Source organism: Eublepharis macularius, chromosome 2 (assembly GCF_028583425.1).
Source record: "Eublepharis macularius isolate TG4126 chromosome 2, MPM_Emac_v1.0, whole genome shotgun sequence".
NCBI lineage: Eukaryota > Metazoa > Chordata > Lepidosauria > Squamata > Eublepharidae > Eublepharis > Eublepharis macularius.
Genome location: NC_072791.1, coordinates 137,372,916 through 137,391,130, shown reverse-complemented (window position 1 = coordinate 137,391,130; position 18,215 = coordinate 137,372,916). Strand labels below are relative to the sequence as shown.

The 18,215-nt window shown below is 43.3% G+C and overlaps 1 protein-coding gene across 5 annotated transcripts in view; it reads right to left on the bottom strand.

The window, feature by feature from the left end:
* Positions 1–2,922: 2,922 nt before the first annotated feature.
* CHID1 (chitinase domain containing 1) overlaps positions 2,923–18,215 on the bottom strand; it is a 270,795-nt gene continuing 255,502 nt past the window's right edge. For 4 of the 5 annotated variants that reach the window (XM_054971924.1, XM_054971927.1, XM_054971926.1 and 1 more), the window contains exons 11-13: positions 6,824–6,904; positions 4,619–4,661; positions 2,923–3,985 (exon numbers count right to left, since the gene is read on the bottom strand). In XM_054971924.1, the coding sequence (XP_054827899.1) occupies positions 3,887–3,985; positions 4,619–4,661; positions 6,824–6,904 (223 nt within the window). In that variant the 3' untranslated portion in view covers positions 2,923–3,886. Of the gene's footprint in view, positions 3,986–4,618; positions 4,662–6,823; positions 6,905–18,215 lie in introns of those variants that run through there. The other variant, XM_054971928.1, reaches the window with a different exon arrangement.

Below are 18,215 nucleotides of genomic sequence, written 5' to 3'. Positions count from 1 at the left end.
AGGGTGCTTTTGTCTACAAGTAGATCTAATTTCTTGGTTCGGAGCTTGTCTAGCTCCTGATCTTTTAGTTCAAATTTTACAAGGGGCTCCCTGGTAATGCTTACAGAGGCATTCAGAGTGATCCACAGGCCCCAAGTGGCACATGCTTCTTTCTTAGGACTTCGCAACTTTTTACTCTCAAGCTGCGCCTTGAAGGTGTTGCAGAGTGTCTGCTGGGGTCAGGGCATCTGAAGGAGCACAACTCTGATGGGTTTTAACCTTTCTTAACCATCCACTTCTCTATTTTGTCCAAGCTAGGGTTTTGCTTGAACATTTCTGTGGGTTTTTTGCAGGGTTTCTTAAGGCGGGGTAGGAAATTTGCTTCTGGCCAGAGTACCTACTCTCACTGCATGGCCATTTAACTCTGAAGAGCCCTTAATGGGTCTGTACTCCATGGTTAGTTAACCCCTAACTCTGCATTTAAAACAGGGACCTAGCTCAGGGACGGGAAGGATTTTGCCCTAATGCTTAAAGTGACCTTGGTTCCACTATTTGATAGAGTGACATGGGGGAAAATGAACTCTCTGGAACTTACAGCTATCACTCTGCTGGGGTTTACCAAGTGTCAAGAAAAAAAGGGGGGGGGGTGAGAACCCACGGGAGCACAAAACAATGATACAATAAGAAAAAACTATTCCAAGTTAATTCTCTAGTGCAAACACTACATTTCATTTCACTGTAATCAAAGTAATACATAATTTTCCACAATTATACAGAATACAGGATGACCCGACCGAGATTCTCCGCTGTAACAGAAAATTAATTTCAAATGCGGCCATTGTGTTGCGTGTAAACTTATGTGAGAAGGGAAAGAGATTCAGCTTAAGACGAGGAGACTAGTTTTTCACCACTTTGCTACTTGCCAAACATCCGGTATAGTTTATTTGATTGAATGCCTGTGTGCTTTGCTTTACGTGGGCTGTACTACCAGACTCCTAAAAACCCATGTTCTCAAACACATATCCCGAATTAGAAACAGAATAGTTGAGGTACCCATGGTCCAACATTTTTTGGACCAACGACATGGAGAAAATTCTTTTAGGGTAGCCGTTCTTGATGTTTTACACAAGGAAAATTTAAATCAGATTGCATTGTTACGCAGGGAGGCTTATTGGATTCAATACTTACAGACTGTAAAACCTCATGGACTAAATAGCGAGCTTTAACTTGTTTTCTTTAAAAAAATTTCCCTAAGTTAGTGCGGTCCCTTTAAGGTGCTGTAGACGGATAATTAGAGAGTTGTTTAATACAGCTGATACAATGAGGGCGCGGCACGCATGAGAATACACTGTCGCCCCTGTCCAAGTTTGTGAGATTAATACATGTTCATGTGAAAATAACAGGTTAGTGATTATGATTTACTATTCACAGGTTTTAGTTAAGTGAGAAATGTATGTGTTATGCGCAGGATTTAATTTTCTGTTACAGCGGAGAATCACACCCCTGACGAAGCGAGGGGACGAAATCTGTGTCTTCAGCCAGCCCCAGATCGGGCGTGGTCTTTGGGTGTACTGCTTCCTTCACCCTTTGGACACTAAGAAGACTTTGCCAAGATAACATTTCTGGACGCTGTTGCTTTTTTATTATCATAAAGAAAATACAAGACAGTACGAGTCCTGGACTGTGGACTTTATTATTCTCGGTCAGGTCATCCTGTATTCTGTATAATTGTGGAAAATTATGTATTGTTTTGATTAGAGTGAAATGAAATGTAGTGTTTGCACTAGAGAAATAACTTGGAATAGTTTTTTTCTTATTGTATCATTGTTTTGTGCTTCCGTGGGTTCTCAACCCCCCTTTTTTCTTGACGCCTTTTTACGGGGGTAGCCATTCTATTTTGTGCGTTTTGGGGTTTACCAAGCAGCAGGGCAAAGAGAGTCAGGAACCAAACTGGACTGCCAGGTTCAAATTCAAATGCCAATTTTTTTGGAAGGAAGGGTAACTTGCTTCATAGTCCAGGAAATTTGCTAAATCCTAACCAGTCTGACACCATGACGGATGCACAGAGCTGTTCTTCCAAGGGTAGTGAAACTTGGGGACTAAAACTGTGGTGTTGGGAACTCCCTCCTGCTACTGAGCATGAGATGGCGGCTTGTGGTTGAGTCTGAGGGGCTCTTGAGGGACTCTTACCCTAAATTCCAACCAACCCAGATCAACCCAAGATGGTGAAAACTTCAGGAAGTAACCAAGTATCACCCCAGAACCTTATGGCTATTTGAACAGACAAGTGGGCCAACAGGTGCAGCTGAATGACACAAGTCCAAGTAGTGAAAATCGGAAAAGATTCCAACCTTGATAGTTGCTCTTGTAGTGCCACGCACACAGATCTACACATATAGAGAGCCAGTTGGGTGTAGTGGTTAAGAGCATAGGACTCTAATCTGGAGAACTGGGTTTGATTCCTCACTCCTCCACTTGAAGCCAGCTGGGTGACCTTGGGTCAGTCACAGCTTCCAGCTCTCTCAGCCCCACCTACCTCACAGGGTGTGTTGTTGTGGGGATAATAAACTGCTCTGTAAACTGCTCTGAGTGGGTGTTAAGTCATCCTGAAGGGCGATATATAAATCGAATGTTGTTGTTGTTGTTGTTGTTATTATTATTATTATAAACACTCACACATACTCCTGCGAGAGTTTCTCTGGGGAAGTATCCCTATGTCTGCACTCTAAGGCTTATGCATAAACTCACAATACTCAGATCTGTATGGTGATGTCCACATGATCCACCATTAATCTGTTACTCAAACAGGTGGTCTCCTAATTAGTTGGGGGAATTAGCTTTAAAGAAGACAAACAAGGGGGCTAACTGGGATTCTCCATCTATGCTCAGAGGGTTTATTCCCTTAGAGAACTCTCAAATAAGCCAGACAGATATTCATCCAGATTATTTTTTTATTAAAGAGAAATAAAAGGGCAAATGCACAGAAATCACACACAGCGCACGCACAAGGCAATAGTTACCAGTCTTGAAGATAGAGGTTCACGGAGATGGCAGCAAAATGACCAGGGTTTCACAAAGAAAAGAGAGACCTAAATGGATTTGGGAGTATGTGGACAGATCCAGAACACACATAGGGAGTCCAGTTACAGGGCAAAAAGCTCCCTGGGGAAAGCTGATGTCTTTGCCCTCCAAACAATAACTTAATGGGTTGTCTGGAAGTTGGGCAGTAAGTTGGGAGAGGTTTGATGGGTCTTATCTGAGGTGGACTATAGGTGAAAATGGTGCTTGATGACCCTTTGAATACCAAATGTGAAAAGCTACCAGGTTTGCTGAATAGCTTTGATTATGGTAAGTAGGTGTGGGGAAGTGAGATTGGGCATTGATAAGTCAGGAGCTTCTCTGGAAGCTATGCATCTCTCTCTGGGGCATGGAGGGGCATCAGTCAGCCAGCCACTCTCACTCACACTCTGGTAATTTCTGAGGCTCTCACCTGACTGACTGACATCTGCTCTGGGCGGGGCCAGCCTTGAACTTATGATACATGAGGAAGGGGTGTTTATGATTTTACATCTATAAAATGCTCTCATATCAGTGAGGAGGGGTCTGACCTAACAGACCCACTGAACTCCATAGGATTTTTCTCTGAGTTAGGACACATGGGATTTGGTTGCATGATTTACAGTCAGTGTAGCTACAAATGTTACAAAAATGAACACAATAAAGAGCACTCACCTTCTCTCACAGTTGGCTCCCCCAGCTTTATAATTACTCATCTCCACGCACTACAAGTAGCACAGTATTTCTGAACCACATCTTTATTGGGAAGTTTTAAATTCCATTTAAATTACCCCCCTCAACTATCTGCAATTAAGATACAATGTCAATTAAGAAAATAACATGTCTTATTTTACAGCAGGTCATAAAAATAATCCAGCCCTTGACCCAGCTCCCAGATGGCTATTCCTGTGCCCAGTTCTTTAGCGAGGTCTAACCGTAGTTGAATGGACTGCAAAACACAAGAGAAATATGATGGATATTTAGTTTTTTTCTGAATATACACTTTAGAAAATATATGACTGCTTGTATGCAGAAAGACTAATATTAACAATATCTTTATTTCAGAATAAGCCATCAAGGTCAATTGTCTATAATTAGCAATTAATCACTGAAAGTTTAATCTCTACAAAGGATATAGAACCATGATTTTGTCTTTTGTATTAAGCTACCATTTTGAGCCTTTTGTACACATTTGGTCACATTCAGACCAATATCTCAGGATTTGCAAACCACAATTGATCATGATGTGCAATTCTGAACTGAAGGGCTAGCACAACCCATACTTTGTTAGTTCAGATGTGATCACAAACAACAGTTTCTCAGGAAAGACTAAGTGAGAGAGGACATAAGGCAATGTGTGTGACTGAGGCATGCTCATAAAACAACAAAGTACAGTTTGGCATTACTGGAGCTTAATATGCACCAGTGAATCTGACAAATATATTTATGTCCATTGGAGTAATTACACAGAAATGTATTTGGGGAGTCACAGCAGTACATTAAAACCAAATGGTCACACATAATCTGGCTGCATTAAAATCAAACTGAGCCCTTTGCCAAAAGAAAGGAAAAGAATGCGTACCTTTAACGTAGGGTAGAAGGCTGCATGCTTGCCCCCTTTACTTCTGCAAAGCACAAAAAGACAACAGCCATGGAAACTAACAATATTTTTCAAATTGGTTTCTTTCTACAGAAGTGAGAAAAAGAATTAGGCATTGTTTATACAATAAAATAAACATAACGTAAGCATCTGGGCTTACTGGATTGGTGAACTCTCCAGGGTCCTCATCTGCATGGTCTCTTATAGTGAACTCCTAAACAGAGTTACTCCAGTCTAAGTCCATTGATTTCAATGGGCAGAGACTGGAGTAACTCTGCTTAAGATTTCACTATTAGTATAGAGAAAGCTGGTGGTAAGTCACCCTCTACCTCTTTTTCCTCAGGCCTCTCCACAGCCTGCTAGAGAGATTCAAACTTCTCTTCCTCGGCTTCATGCTGAGATTCCTTTTAAAGTAGTCTACAGGGAAATCTTGTGAGGGCTAGTAGTCCCAAGAGATTTTAGATGGAAGTGTGGCTCAGCCTATGGGATGAAGTTAGCATACAGGGTAGCTAAACCTTTATTAAATGGAAGAGAAATAAATTTTATTTTGAAGGTTTAAGCTAAACTATTATAGTCTGGTAGTCAATAGATCATGGAAGGAAAGGACATTCATAGGCAACCAGAAAAGGGGTAAAAGGAATGCAGGTCATCAGTTTTCACTCTCTTCTGAGGGTCAACCTATCCAAGTTGCTGGAGTTCTGTAAATGGTACTCCAGATGTGTAATTAGGCCCTAAAAAGCAAAAGGTGTGGTCTATATCTGTTCTGGACCAAGGAATGGAACTGTGAAAGAAAGTAGGTCAATTTTCCATGCTGTTTCCCTGATTGGAAATGCTCCCCCCCACTCCCAGGCACAGTTACAGGCACCAGCCTTTTTTCCTAGTCAGGCTTTAAAAGGCTGGAGTGAGGTCAATTTCAATCTAATAAATATGTGGGGAGAAGAATTAATCCCCCCTTCTCCACTACCACAACTGTGATCTGGTCCAGGAGGCTTTAAAGGCCAAATTATGTGACTGGAATTCCAGACACTGAACTTCAACATCTTGTGTAGTTTGGCCCTGTGAAACCCAATGAAAGTAATTACAGTTACTCTCACTATGCACCTTAGTTTTACTGTCTGTTAGCATCCCGTTGATGGTATACTTGAAAGCTTTGGGTGGAATCCTATCATTTTGTTCCACGGGGAGGGGGGGGGTCCTTGCATTCTTGCAACATTGGACATCTTCTGCTAATGCAAGATGCTCTTGCATCAACACAAAAATATCTTGTGTCAAAAGAAAGCAACATGCGCTGGAAGAACTTGTCAGTGCATTAGATTAAGATCATTGGATCCAACCATTTCTTTGACTGCCACTGCACAAAGTAAAGGACTGAATGAATACAAAGTAAAGGAGATCAGTAGGTGTTGGAATCTACTGTACTTTCCACTAAAATTTTACAATAGGACGGCTTTTGATTGGTTACAAACATGAATTATTTAAATGAGATTCCTATTAAAATCAATACTGTTTTCTTAATAGGTACTTGCTAAATGCACCTTTTCTGGTTAAGGGACCAGCATTTATCTGCTATTGATCCAGTAATATTGGTAATTGCTTTCGTTTTCTTACAGTTTCTTACCTTTTTAATCACCTCTTATTGCTATATCCATGAGAAAGGTATAAGCTACTCCCTTACAAACCTACCTGATTACTACAGTCATTGTGGGAGGCTGTGCAGCAGATACTCCTTCATTATGAGATTAGCAACCTGGAAGAGGACCCTTCTCAGTTGTGGCACCAAAACTCTGGTACTCTCTCCCCAGGGAGACTTGTCGGTCCCTTTCTTCCACCAGCAGGTAAAGATATTTTGTTTTGTCTGGTGTTCCTTCAGTGATTCCCTTCTTCCATCCCCATGTTTTAATTGTTGCTTTTATGTATTTAACTTTGTTTTTAATTGTTTTACGGATGTGTTTTTGTTTGGCTTTCATGGTATTTAACATGTGATTTTATTATCTATGTTTTAAATCCGTTAGCTGCCTTGGTGGCTCTGATGATGGCAGAAAGACAGGGTATAAATTTTGTAAATAAAACAAATAAATAAAAGGTGAAAATCTGCAGGCAACCTTCCCTGTCAATTTAGATAATTAAGCAGATGTTCTGCATTAACTGGGTCTACTAAAAAGGTGAACAGTCAGAGGCACTACTCACTTTTTGTATTCAAAATAATGTTCAGCTATTTGTTCATCCCAAACCAGTTTAGGTTTATACTTCTTCAAAATGTCTATATACCTACAAAATACGTAAAACAAGGTTTGAATTAATTCAGCAGAATTTTAAAATTTCACTCCAGAATTTACACAGAAGAAAAGTACTCTTATACTTCACGGGTATATCTTCCAGTTACACCAACCACATTATTTTTATAGGTGGCGCTGTAATTCTCATACTAGCACTGAATAATATACACAAGAATTTAAAAAAACCGTACCCCATCGTAAACAGATAGCACAGCATGAACAAACGTTTAATTTAATTAGGTATCAACCAGTTTGGGCATTTGGAAACGGTTTTTCAAAATTCCGTTTTTAATTTTTTTGTAAGCCAATTAAGCTTTATTTGCATCAACAATATTACCTTCTTTGCTTGCCCTTTTCTAAATTTAAAAGCTCTAGCATATTTGAACATATTTTCATCCTCTTTTCTAATTCAGTAGTTTGCAATGTATTTACCTTTGAGCTTTACAAAGTAGAAATACAGTAAAGTCTGTAAGACTTCTTTCTTTTCAGTTCCACTTTGCAAGTATCTTACTCCATTGCACGGTTCTTCTAAGAGCCAAGCTACAAGTGACGAATTACACTTGCCTGGCAAGTGAACAGACTCACGTGTATTCCTCCCTGTTCACTTGCCATTCACTTGCGCTCCACTTGAGCAAGTGAATGGCAAGTGAACAGGGAGGAATACCCGTGAGTCTGTTCATTTGCCAGGCAAGTGTAATTCGTCACTTGTAGCTTAGCTCTAAGTGAATGTTCTTGACATTCTACCTTGTACAGTGTTAAAGACAACACAAGGTATGTGCTCTTTGAAGATAACTGGCACTTGGTTATGTCAAAACTCACTAGTGCTTTCATCTTTTACTTTGTTTGAACTCTGTGCACAGCCTTTGTTTCAGTACAACTGCCTTCTGTCTGGGAGTCTGAATTTTGTTTTGTAGGATTCTCTTTCCAACAGGCATTGCCTTCTTTGTGTACAGTGTTATACCAAAATATACCAAAATTTAACCCATGGAGTTGACTGTATGAATTGTGAGAGAACTCACAGAGGCAAATCTTCCCCCAACAACAAACACACACACAAATGCATCACAGCAGGTCTTCAGTAACAAAGGAGAACCAGGAAAAAACGTATCTTCCTCTTCTACTACTAGAGCTCTATAAAGCTTTACTGAGGAGTAGCTGAAGCTCTTCACTAGCAGAAAAGGTGAGGGGATGGTTTTGCCTGAATTCCCCTTCTTATAGGAAACACATCTGCTACACGACATTTGATCTACGTACAAGTGTCCCTTGACCCTTAGAATCAGCTGGGGGGAGGTGCGTGGAAAGGAAGTTGTGGAAGATCCTTTACGCTTCCTGTATACCCAAGATCCCTAGGATTCATGGATTCCACTTAGCAATGTTGCTGAAGTTCATATTCACCTGGTTTTGAATATAAACTTTAGCAGATCATGACACTTATAGGACACTTATATGACAGCTCATGACACTTATATGGAACTCTCCTGCCTCATCTTCTCCTTCACCCATGCCCCAACTTTCCACTTGAGCTCCCTTTGAACGTAACTTCCTAGCAGCAGTAACAGGGAGGTCTCACTGGAGGACCCCCTGGGAAGCCTCCCCTCCTGGGACTTACAGAAATAGTGGCAATATTGCAGGTTTGAGAGTCCCTGGGGAAATGTTCTCAAGAGTGCCCAAATCCTTAATATGAAATAAGGTTCTATAGCGAAACTATTTTTCAGGATCCTTGGTAGCTTGAATGCTACCATGCCACTATTGTAGCACCCACTAGGTAGGAAAGAACTTTCAGAGTAGACTCCAATGAGATATCCTTGCCAGTGCTAAAGGTATGTAAGTGGAAAGGAGGGTCAAAAGGGGAGGGATACAGAAGCATTTGGAATTCATTGTGCTCTGAATAACTTAATTGGGAGTGTGAGGGGATCTGAATTTTGAAACTGGGTTCAGATAATGCTGAATTCTTTCTGACAGGAGAGGACTCAGTTTACTAAACCAAAGCCTGACTTGAGTGTTGGTGGAGGGAATTTATCCATCCATTACTAATTCTATTCCAACCCCCCAAATGAGTGTGCGTGTAGTAACCCTTACAAGAACTGAAAACCATCAGAAAAACCAAGAAGGGTATTTTAAGATAACTTGCATTATTTAGGAATCAAGACTGTGCCTTCTTTATAGTCTCCAACTTCAGTTACAAACCATTCTGTATCAGGTTTATTACAGCAAAAATGTCTCCAGTCATTACATTCAGAGCAATCAATCTTAAATCTTTTTAGTGGAATGCTTCCATTTTAAAAACTAGAGACGGTGAACAGATTTCCATTAAATAATTATCAGCCTTGCTCATCCTGAAATTTCAGTCAGTCTACATATAAAAAATAGAAAACCACAGCATTTTCTGAATCAATGTATTTCTATGTAGAACTATAGATTTTATTGGTGGCATTTATAAGCCAATCCTGGCTTCTCACTATGTCAGAAGCTCCTGAATTTATGTTAATGAAATGTAGTTTAGATCCAATGTATTCCCAACTGCAACGCAGAAAGCAAAAACACGCAGAAAGCAAGAACATTCAGAAACAAATGTTAAATATTTCCACTCTCACAGCTTCACCATACCAATGTCCTTAAAATTACCCATGAGCAGAAGGCATCACATGCCCAGCAATGGCTGAAATACCACAATAGTGTCATGTTTAACATCCAAACTAGGGTCGAATCCACATTCACCCATTACCCGCATGTTTATTGGATATCTTCCGTTTGCCTCCAATCCGCGATTTTTCCCTCTTCGTTCACATTCCTGCTTCCAAGCCGTCTTTCTCGCGCGTCCGTCCGGTCACACGGCCGCTCGAAAACCGCTTTTTTGAGCGGGACCTTTTTTTCCTGCCCATTTTTTTTATTTTTTTGAGCGCACTTTTCCGTTATTTCGATCTTGCCTTATAAAGAAACATCATTGAAAATAATGATGCCTCTCTTCCCCCCACTGACAGCACTGATGGCTCTCTCCCGTTTCTTTTTTGGAAATTTGGAAGCATGTGGGAAGCTTTCGTGGGCATTTCCTATGCAGGACAGTTCAGTGCCTGAATTTTACTGAAGTTTCACTTCCTTGGAGTGTCATTATTTCGATATTTCGATATTTCGATATTACAGTAATATCAAATAAAAAAAATAAAAAACAGTTAAAAAGGAAGTTTTGCGAGTCCGTTCTGAGGATGGATTCACCCCAAAATGATTATTCAAACTACCAGATTTGATTCAGAAACAGCATAATCAATAAATCCAATGCTATGAAGTCAAAAACAGTCTTTTGCAGACTACGGAGCACTTGCAAGTTGAATCAGCCAATAGGAACTCTCGGAACGGCCGGAGAGACAGGAAGGGGGGTGGTTTTTTAAAAAAACACGTAAATTGCGCATTGGCCCGTTCACGGCCACCGTGAAACTCACTGAAGATGCCAGCCACAGCTGCTGGCGAAACGTCAGGAACTACAATGCCAAGACCACGGCAATACAGCCCGGAAAACCCACAACAACCATAAATATTATTTATTTTATTCGATTTATACCCCACCCTCCCTACAGATGGGCTCAGGGCGGCTAACAACATTAAAAATACATTAAAATCACAAAAACATAAAATCAATAATATTTTTTTAAAAATCATTAAAATAGTCCAAGAGCAGGCTATTTAAACAAATATTGGGAGTCCGTATACGGGCATAGCAGATGGCCAAGGGCAGCCCCAGAAGAAGTGGTGGTCTTAGATGGAAGAAGGAGGACACCCACTGGCACTCAGCAGAAGGCCTGGCGGAACATCTCCGTTTTACAGGCCCTGCAAAACTGTAACAGGTCCTGCCCGGATCTTCAGTGGGAGAGCATTCCACCAGGCCGGCGCCAGGGCAGAAAAAGCCCTGGCCCTGGTTGAGGCCAGACAGATGTCCTTCGGGCCAGGTCTGCTTGTCTGCAGAGCGCAACACCCTGCAGGGGATGTAATGGAAGGGGTGGTCCCACAGGTATGCAGGTCCCAGTCCGTGAAGGGCTTTAAACACCAAGGTTAACACCTTGAACCGGATCTGGAACTCCACTGGGAGCCAGTGCAGCTGGCACAGCACAGGATGAATGTGAGCACCGATTGGCATTCTGGTAAGGACGCGTGCCGCTGCATTCTGGACCAGCTGTTACTTCCGGGTCAGGCCCAAGGGCAGCCCAGCATAGAGTGAGTTGCAGTAGTCTAGCCTGGAGGTGACCGTTCAGAGGGTCCTCAACAGGATCCAGTGATGCTTTCTTTAATAAGGGCCACACCACTGCCTCCTTCAGTGAGTCTGGAAAAAAACCAGAACTCAGAGAAAGATGAACGATGTCAGCTAATGGTGCCCAAATCCCATCACCACCAGTTTTCACCAGTCATGATGGGCACGGGTCCAGTGGGCATGTGGTAGGTTTCACAGCATGCAGGACTCTGCCTACCTCCTCCTGGAAGAGTGGTCTGAATTGATCTAATATCAACCCTTGTTACCAGAACTGCTCTATTTGATTGGGGAATTAGCTTGCAGTCTGGATTTAATGTGGATCTTAACCAATTTATACCAGGGTCCCTCTCCAGATGCTCATGCAGTAAAGAGGCAGACTAAATAACAATAAAACGTGTATTTACTAATAATGTTGTGTATGCCTAAATTAGCACACACATGCAAGAAACATACAAGAGCTAGGAAAATATAGAGTAAGAAAATAGATACGGTTACATTAGCGGGGTAGCCCACTTGAGAACGACGGAACTGGGGTATACTCACCAAGTCACGGCGTGGAGCAAAGGCGTAGCAGCGAGATGGGGTGGTCTAATGCCTGCACTAGATCCACAGAGAGAATGACAGCAAGGAGTCTGGATGGGAATGGCACGCGTCTGGCTGGGATCAGGAGAGGAATGGCACGTGCAACCTCATGGCCAGGGAGGCAGGCTTAAATACCCCAAAACGTACCCTGGGGCAGATGCCTTTCCCTGTGGTTCTCAAAAGGGGAACAAAGGCTTAATGGCTCTACAACTACCCTTGATGGGCCACTTTAGTGTCTGATTGTAAGAGTGTGACACCTCGGGAAGTGGGAACAAAGGAGGGGAGGGAAGTGCCGGGCGGGTTGATTGGATCGGCCAGGAAGCTGGTGTTGTCTTGATGTCATCAGTTCTGGAATGCAGTGGCTGCATTGAGATGCGTCCATTAGCTGTTCTGGACAGTCGGCACTTAGCTTCCATTCACATCAGCCTCCCCTCTCCCTCACCTATGCCCGTCAAATGCTGGCCTCTACGGTCAAGGGTCTCCGGGGGGGAGGGTATGGCCCTTGCCCATGAGGCGATGCGGCCCACATTTGCCATGGAGGAGCTGCAGTCAACACAGCTGTTTCAGGGGGGACTTCCAGCAGCCCATACTGGGTCCCCATCAGACTCTTGGCTGGGCTCCCCCCTCAGGCAGAGATGAGAGCATGGCTGTTGGTCAGGGTGAGTGGGTGCTTGCTCTCATAACTCCCCTGTGAGGGCAGCCACACAATCCCATGTCTGTCTCCCTCCCAGGATCAAAACTCCAATTAGCCACCAGAGCAGAAGAGCCAGATGCAGAGGAGAAGCACTTCCCCGCTGCAGAGGCATCCCTCATCTAGCTGCCAGCAGCACCCGGGATGATGGTGCCACCACCACTGGCCCTTCCCATTGTCACCCTCCAGGATGTGGCCCAGCCTCTCTCCACACATGTCAGATTTCCTTTCAGATAAGCCGTGACCTTGTCAGGGAGGCCAGGGAGCGTGGCTGTTCTAGCCCTCCGGTGATCCTTCCCGACTGCCATCCGAGCCCTGCCCATGGAGCTGTTCCCCAAGCAGTCCGTGAGTCAACCCCACTCCTGAGAAAGCAGCATGGGGAATGGCTCTTCTGCCTCCAGCTGCCATGCTAACAGCATTTACACGCAATGGAAGTTGGGAACACGTATCCAGATATCCTCTTCACTTTTTGCCAGTTCAATAAAGTCTTGTTGAATAACAGCTCCCCTGTCAGTTTGCTTGTCTGCGCATGACAGTAGCCCCCCTCCAGTTTCTTGAAGGGCTGCCCTTCACACCTCCCAGTAAATGGTCTCTGGCTCTGGGATGGGACAGGTGGGGTGGCCCTGAAGAGGCTCCAGATGCCTCCGTGCCTTTGTGTGGCTCTACTGCAAAATGAAGGTGTCCAATGGCACCTTGGAGGCTCTGGCCCCAGCCAGCATCCCTCCCCCCTTCCCTGCCCTCAGATTCACTGCAATCAGCGGGGTTGGACTTGGAGTGTTGTCAGGGTGGGTCTGGAGGGCGGGAGGGTGCCATGGAGGACTCTCAATCTCCGACAGCACTACTGGCATCTGATAAGCCAGACAGAAGGCTTCTGCTTGTGGGAATTGAGGTTGATGCTGGGGAAGGGAGGGATGTGGAGCGATGTCCTGGGATTTCTGGGGCTTCTCCCGTGCGATGCCAGAGGACTTTCCCTTTTGTTTCGAGCTGAGGCAGGGATGGACTTCGGGAATCTTGTGCTGGAAATGGGATGACGGCCCCCGAGCAGTTTCTCTGGTCCCGCAGGCCATCATTCCAATCCATAGCCATTGTCCTGGGTATGGCTTGCGAAGTCCACCCCATGTTCTCACACCTTTTTGATGCAGTGATGTGTTTCAATGGAGCCACTGCATGTCAATGGGCATTCATTGCTCCCATCACATCCGATGGGCCTTCCAGCTGCTCCCATGGTTTCCAATGGGCATTCCTTTCAGTTGTTACAGAACCCACCTACAGAAATGGGGTTTGGATATGCAGGTGGGTGGCCATTCTGCCTACTCCTTCAGTGTCTCTCTCTCTCTCACACACACACACACACACATGCGCGTGCGCATGCGCGCGCGCGCGCGCGCGCCAGGCAGAGCTTTTCTGAAGCTAGGTGCCTCTGTTGAGATGCGGCGAGCCCAACTGCAGAGCTCTCCCTGCACTGGGCACCTGCTATCTGCAAGGTGAGGGAGTAGCTCTGGCTGTTAGCAAGGGAAGATGTGGCCCTGTCCGTGGACTGGCTACACCTTCCCCTGCAACTCACAGCACTGTCAACTGCAGCTGCCCTCCAACTGGTGAATTCTGCTGGCATCGCTGGAGCAACTGGGGAGCATTCTCTCCTGACTGTGCCTTGCTGGCCCTACCCCTTGGTGGGCCACAGCTCCCACCTTGTTCCCCGGGGGAGTGCGCCCTGCCTGCCACCCAACAGGGCACCCTCCCTCAGCCAGTACGGGTGCTGCAGCTGTGGGGGCATGCAGCCCCAGGCAGCCTATTCCCTGGCTGGAAGTGGGGGGTGTCGCTAGGCAGCAGGTTCCAGCAATGGACCAGCCCTCTGGATTGGGTGGCCCATCTCTTTTCCCCTATTAAAAGTGTGTGAAACTAGAAGATTAGCACTTTTATTTAAATTTTAATTTACTTTTTGTTATTTATTTAAATGTTTATTACTGTGGTTAGGAACCATTTAGATTTTAAATCAATCTGCCACCATATGCAATCTCGGACATCTTTAACAATGTAATTCTTAGCAGAGTTACACCCTTTTAAATTCATTGAAGTTACTGGGCTTAGAAGGGTGTAATTGTGCTTAGAACTGCACTGCAAATAAAGGCAATATGCAGAGTTGTCACTTAATGCATTATAAGTAAACATTCATAAATTCCTTGGAGTATTCTCCTTTCATCAGCTGCCTGCATCAAAACTCAAGCAGTTTTTTAAACTTACAGCTTTAAAAACAGCCTTGTGGTTTAACACAAGGGATGCTTCCAAGACAACTCATCCTAATGCACATATGCTATTTTATACACATGAACTTTCCTCCTTTGCAAATGAGACAGATTTTATGACCCTTCTGGATCACAGTCTATCACTTGTGTAGCAACAACAACAAAGAGAAAGTACCTTATATTTTACTCTAAAACAGTTACGCTTTTAAGTTAATGATACATCTATCTTAAAAATGAATGAAAATACAAACAATTCATGAAATGGGATCCTTATTTTCAAACTAATATAGGCTTTCCTAGCAAAAGAATATAAAGAACTCACAGTTATTTGTAAACATTTAATATAATTGTTGTGTTAACACAGAAAAAAACAGTACATGTTCTTTTCTATTTTACCAGTTATTTTTCTATGGTTATATGGTAAACAATAACTTTCCTTTTTTGCTTCAATTATTTGTGAAAATTGTTCATTAAATGCCTTCTTGACCTCTACAGCACTTCTCTGTATTTTTAGATCAGGGGTCTTTTTTCTTTGCTAACTATAGCCTAAAACTGAACCACTTTTTCTGTCTAAAGTAGACAGCAATCTTCTTCTAGTGTTTGCTCAGCTAGCCATTTTTCTCTTGAGTTTATCCAATCTAAAGACTTGACAGGTCACTTTTTACAGCAGGTCTAGTTTTGACAGTTTGGTACGCCTTCACAGAATGAGACCTTGGCTTAAAAAAAAACAAAAACCAAAACACCACCATATGCTCTAAACATCTTTTTTACTGCAAGTGATAGAAGATACATTTCTTGTCAGGTCACCAACAAACTAATGGTAGAGTAATTTACTTCATCCAAGCAAAGCCAGATTCAAGTGATGCCATAAAAAACAAAATAGGCTAATGACTAAACCAAATGCGACACTGGGACTTCTGTGAATGGAGCTCCCTGCTTTCCCCTATCCTTTAAATAGCAAGCATGCAGGGTTTTGATTCAGATTGGGAGTGCTGCACAAGAGGAGGGAGGGTTAATACACCCAATACCATTCTCTGATCTGAAATGGTCCCACACAGCTGTAATTTACTTTATTGGTGACATATACATGTACTGATATGAATAGGAGAAATAGGTTTTGCAGGACTATTTCAAATCAGGAAAATAGCACAGGGCAGAAGGTTTGAAAATCTTATGCTATGCTTCTCATCTGAACCAGGCCCCCAAGAATCTGTTTAAAAGGGGGGAAAAAACTAATGGCACTCCATTCACAGAATTCCCAGCATCCCATCTGGTTTGGCTGTAGGGAATGAGATGTACAATATGTTACCACAAGCAAGGAGGACATAGGTCTAAGGAGAAAGCTACTCCGGTTCTTCAGTAAAACGCCTTTTGTCCTAAAACAGAAACATATGAAAAAACCTTCAGTTAGGCTGTATACTTCTTTCCAGTGTTCTCCTCATTTTGGAAGACAATACTCCTGCATGAATAAGATTTGCATCCAGATTTTAAAATGCTTCTATTGGGATTAATAGGTTAAACTGGTTTGCTTATAACAGTGGTTCTTTATATGCTGAAAGTTGGATCTAGTAGAGTTGCAAGGATTGCTTTTTATCATCAGCCCTTAGGTTGCATAGTACCATCCCTTCTAGACCACCCAGTCTAGGTACTTTGATCCATACTCTTGTAACCTCAAAACCAGATCACTGTAAATCACTCTATATATGTGCCTGCTCCCAGCCTCAAACTCCCATCCTCAAGAAACTGAGTAGCAAGATAAAAAATGGCTACAACTTGGGAAATCTTCTAGGATTTTCTCCACCATAGTAATTAAGAAGAAGAAAAAGCATCACCAGCCAGCCTCTGCTTTCATCTAGCTTGGAGGCTGAGCTTGGAGACTTAGTCTGGAGACAAGGCAGGTAATTCAAGGCCAATGCTTCTGGCCAGCACCACAGCTCATTCTGCTGAGCCCCATACCCTTGGCGTGGCTTGCCTTCATTGTTCTGGAGTCTGGGGAATTGGGAGCATCCTTCAGTTAAATTACCTGCCCACCTGGAGGGTCAGTTTCAGAAGGTGCTATTGGTGGATTGCTGTTTAGTCTCTTGATCTTTGCCCTGTGAGATCCTGCAAGGTGCCATCTTATTCCCTATGCTTTTTGACATCTACATGAAACCACTGGGTGAGGTCATCCAGATTTTGGCTGGGCCTTCTCAGTTGTGGCATGAAAACTATGGAGCTCTTGCCTCAGGGAGAGTCACCTGTCCCTTTCTGTTGCTGTATTCTGCAAGCAGATGAAGACTTTTTTTTTTGTTTTGCTTGGCATTCCCTTAGCAATTCCTCCTGCCTTTCCAATGTTTTAACTGCTGTTCTTAACTTTTGTATTGCAAGGTCTGGTTTTAAATTGTTTTAATGAGGTATTTGTATCCTGGTTTTAATGGTTTTCTAAGATAAAAATTTAATTTGTATGTTTTAATTTGTGAGCTGCCTTGGTGGCCCTTTTGGGGTAGAAAGGCAGGGTAAAAATCTTGTTAATGAAAAATAAATAAAAGCTGGTGAGATGCTGCAGGGTGGGAAGCTGTTACTTCATAACAGCTGGTAGAATTGCAGCTCCCTCTGCTGTATGACTGTTGCAAGTAGTAGGGTAGTTTTGAGAAACCAATTTCTAAATTAAATTATATTTAGCAATTATTTTTTAAATAATATTTTTAGCAGATTATACATAAAAGGCATAGAAAGATTCAATAAGCCTGCACAATGTATAGTTTGTTTTCAAATGCAGCCCAGTCCAGGTCGACTTTCAAATGACTCCAAAAACAATCTGACTGGGCTTAAACTTTCTTCTAATAGTTTTAGAATGAAAGGTCATGAGGGTCAACTACTGGTAAAGCTCTCTTTCAGAGAATAATCATAATGTAAATTAGCACAACATTAACCATAATCTGTTTGGTTAAGGGACTTATTCTCCAAGTTTCTCCAAATATACAGATACTTTGCAAAAACAAAACTCATCTGAAAAGGGCATTTGAAACTTCAATGTCAGACTAATCAGTTGTTCTCAGCATGCTCCATGTTGCTGCCCCCAATGGATTACAGTGACATGAGGGAGGAGGCCACCCCCAGTAGGCCAAGGGTCCCACCTGCTCCAATGCCTGCTGCTTGTATCTGGGCAGACTTTCACATGGCCACCCCTGCTGGATACCCAAAGGCTCAGACCAGTCGCCTGAGAAGCCAGCAACTCTCTGGCCCAGGCGACCTCAGAGAATGCCATGCACAGGAGCCTCTTTCCCCAGCAGCTTCAGTGGCAAGTTTAAAAGGCAGCGGCTGGCTTGAAGTTCAGCCAGTGCCCTGCAGTGATGGCTGCTGTTGCTGCTCAGCAGCTGAGAAGACATAGGGGGAGGGGTGAAACAGGGAAGGAGGCTGCCCGCACCGACCACCAGCAGAGCAAGACCAGCCCCAAGGATACCTCTGCCAAGAAGCCTTTGCTTGGCACAACAGCCACATCTAAAGAAAGCGAGAAGAGAGCATGTGCTAGCAGGACGGGTAATCTGTTTGGTTTGTGGATGAGAGG